The 3,089-nt window shown below is 43.3% G+C and overlaps 1 protein-coding gene across 7 annotated transcripts in view; it reads left to right on the forward strand.

Annotated features, from left to right (window-relative positions):
• Positions 1-3,089, forward strand: part of pax2b (paired box 2b) — a 30,647-nt gene that overhangs the window by 5,286 nt on the left and 22,272 nt on the right. For all 7 annotated transcript variants that reach the window (XM_032501439.1, XM_032501436.1, XM_032501442.1 and 4 more), the window contains exons 4-5: positions 1,234-1,310; positions 1,412-1,531. In XM_032501439.1, the coding sequence (XP_032357330.1) occupies positions 1,234-1,310; positions 1,412-1,531 (197 nt within the window). The remainder of the gene's footprint in view (positions 1-1,233; positions 1,311-1,411; positions 1,532-3,089) is intronic.

A 3,089-nucleotide genomic window follows, 5' to 3' on the forward strand; every position in this document is an offset into this window, starting at 1 on the left:
GTAGACATTCCAAAAAAAAAAAAAAGGTCCTCAATGGCGCTCAATATTATTGATTCAGAAGGAAAGCAATTTTAATATTTCTTCAGGGGATTTTCAGCAACAGCTAGGTCATTAATTCATTCTCCAAAATTGCTTATTCAATATCAAGAACATGGATACCAAATAACGTCTTTGAATTTATGTAGCACACACAAGTCAAGGGGTCGAATAACTGTTATGGGGAGAAGTGGAAAAAATTTAAACGTCAATATGCGCTCTCTGGAAAAGCTTGTTGTTAGGTAGCTTTGCCTCCAAGGGGAGTTTTCTTTGTTTTCTTTTTTTTATTTGTGACAGTGTTGGATTTATTCCTCTGAAGCCTTCTGGCACCTACAGTAACATCAATATCCAAATCAGCTGATGCGTTTCTGGAGAATGTGAAGAAAATGTAAACAACAGGAGTACTTTGGTTCAAAATTGCTAAAATCAAACATGCAAAGGAATTAGGAATTCAATCGGAATTGTGCAAAGAAATGAACCCGTAAAGCCTCAATAGTCCTTGCCCAACCTTTTCTCTTTGTGCTTTAACATATCTCACGTGGCATACATGATAAATAGTCTTAAAGTTTACAAATGATTGTGACAGCTCCCATTCTCCCCAAGTGCCATTCAGATTAAAGGAATCTAATGCTGGCGTAAGCTTGTGCAAGGCAATAAGGAACTATTGCTTTCCTGTCACATATAATTTATAGCTTTCTATTTGCATCTGTTTGCCTATGTGACTAATCCCCAACTTTTTCTCCCAAAGCCCCGATCAATACAACCTCATCCGTATTGGCACATGAGGGCTGCTGGTTCTACAGAGATGTTTGCTCTGGGAAGCAAAGGGCTACTATAGGGCTGCGTTCAGCCCCAGTGAAACCCCCTCCACAGTGGTGGAGAGGGAGCGAGGGGGGAGAGAGCTGATTAGTGTGGGCCAGGTAGAGTCAGTGAAGCTGATCATTGAGGTGAATTGATGTGATTTCATGCTTTGTTTGCAAGATCACTCAGACCAAAAGTGCAATGAAGACTTTTCTCCAGACCTCACCTTTAAGGTAGAACCACTGATCCCTTCTTGCGTATGAGTTACGTTTGATATCTTAATCACACAACATCTCCATAGTAGCTGCTGTGAGGGGCAGTTTGGACATCTCCAAGCAGGGAAGGTGGTTATAAAAAAAATCAGCAGTGACATCTGCTTTTCTCTTTGTTCCCCAGGATCATTCGTACAAAAGTCCAGCAGCCTTTCCATCCATCTCCTGATGGGTCATCCCTGACACCAGGCCATACTATAGGTAATACTGCAGCTCACGGCATCAGCTTCAGCAGGGGCATCATAGCACATGCTGTACTGTAACATGCATGTATTCATTTTTTGTGTCATTTTCCCCCCCAGTACCAAGCACAGCCTCTCCGCCTGTAACCAGCGCCTCCAACGACCCTGCAGGATCCTACTCCATCAATGGGATTCTGGGTATTCCACGATCCAACGGTGAAAAGAGGAAAAGAGATGAAGGTAAGAGAATTTTTCTTTTTTGAGGAGAGAGACAAAAAACATAATCTCAGCTCAGGATTAGCATGCAGAAAATATATAAAATCTTACAACAAAAAAAAAGCTACAAAATTGAATAGATTTTTGTGCGGCTTTATGCTATAAAACCCACTTTGCTGAACTTGCAATTACAGTATTAAAACCTGCTTCAGTTCCAGTAGATGACCCTTATAAAACACCTACGTCTGAACCCTGTTACACCGCTGTGTCAATCTGCCAAGGAGTCTTTTGATTTGAAGACACGACCTCCGCTGTTGTCTCCTGCAATTAATCTTTATGGAAGTGATTAAAGGGCTTTAGATAATTACATGTCAAGATGATGTAGCCAACCACCCAGGTCAGTCAAGAAAGCCGCTGTAGCTCTGTGGAGGGCTTTTTTTTCTCCCTTTAACAAAAGTGGCTCCACTTCTGCTGCTGAAGTAGTAGGTTAGTGGATATAAGGGGGCTTGAGGCGATATAGATTATTGGTTCTGTAAGCAATAGGCTTCCTTAATGTCACTACATAAGTCTGATGAGAATAGCTAAATAGATGCACTCATGGTACAAAGCATGTATGGGTATGGAGGGATGATGTGGCTGCTGAAAAAGGGCAGTTATTTCCAAAAGGGTGGGGAATAAGTGCCTTATTTCTGCAGTGCTCTGGAATGAGAGCTAATCAGAGCACGGCAGCAGTTTACATAGCGTCTTCTTTGTTATGGCGGTTGTTGAGAAGCACAGGGGTTTGCAGGATATTGAGTGGAATTGATGTTTTATGTGCGTGCAGGGAGGGAGGGATGACTAATGACCTGTCAGAGGTAGAGTTCCTGGCAAAGATATAAAAACCAGCATGACGTGGACATGGCAAATGACATAATCAAGTCTTTCCCTGTAAGAGATGCAATCGCGGCGGCATAATGCAAACGTCTGGTATTTTCAAGGGTTCATTTTCTGTCGTTCGAGGACCTCTCATATTAGCTAGGGTGTAATGTCTAGTCCCTGAATGATAGAATGCACACATTTCTATGCAGATTGCTACTGAAGGGCAAAGAGGTATTAAAGGGCATGGAGAGGAATAAGGTATGTGTGTGTGAGGAGGAGAGCCTGCCTGTTTTGTGGAGGTCTTCTAGGTGACAGCGCCATGTTTCTATGGGTATTCAGTCTCAAATGATTCCCCTGATGTGCTGCCATTTCTGTGATTTAGGTGCTCGGCTAGCATTACGGTGAAAGAGAAGAAAGCTGTGTGCGTGTGTGTGCGTGTGTGCGTGTGTGTGTGTGTTTGCATCAGGGCAGGACTTGTACTGAGGGTGACGGAGGGAGCTGTGGTTCTTATATACTCTGTCAACGGCCAGCTGGTGCCTACCTGGAACCACAGGGTCAGGGATACTTTATCTTTCCAAAACATAAACCCCAGGCCTTGGCCGCACACACGGCTGCAAAAGCAATGTCTCGCCTCGAGCCACAGTTTGTGAGAATAGTATATTACATACCATGCTACCCTGTAGACACTATTGTCCTGCTGCTATCTTCTCTTAAAGTGCACCCC

Source organism: Etheostoma spectabile, chromosome 21 (genome assembly GCF_008692095.1).
Source record: "Etheostoma spectabile isolate EspeVRDwgs_2016 chromosome 21, UIUC_Espe_1.0, whole genome shotgun sequence".
In the NCBI taxonomy this organism is placed as follows: Eukaryota; Metazoa; Chordata; class Actinopteri; order Perciformes; family Percidae; genus Etheostoma; species Etheostoma spectabile.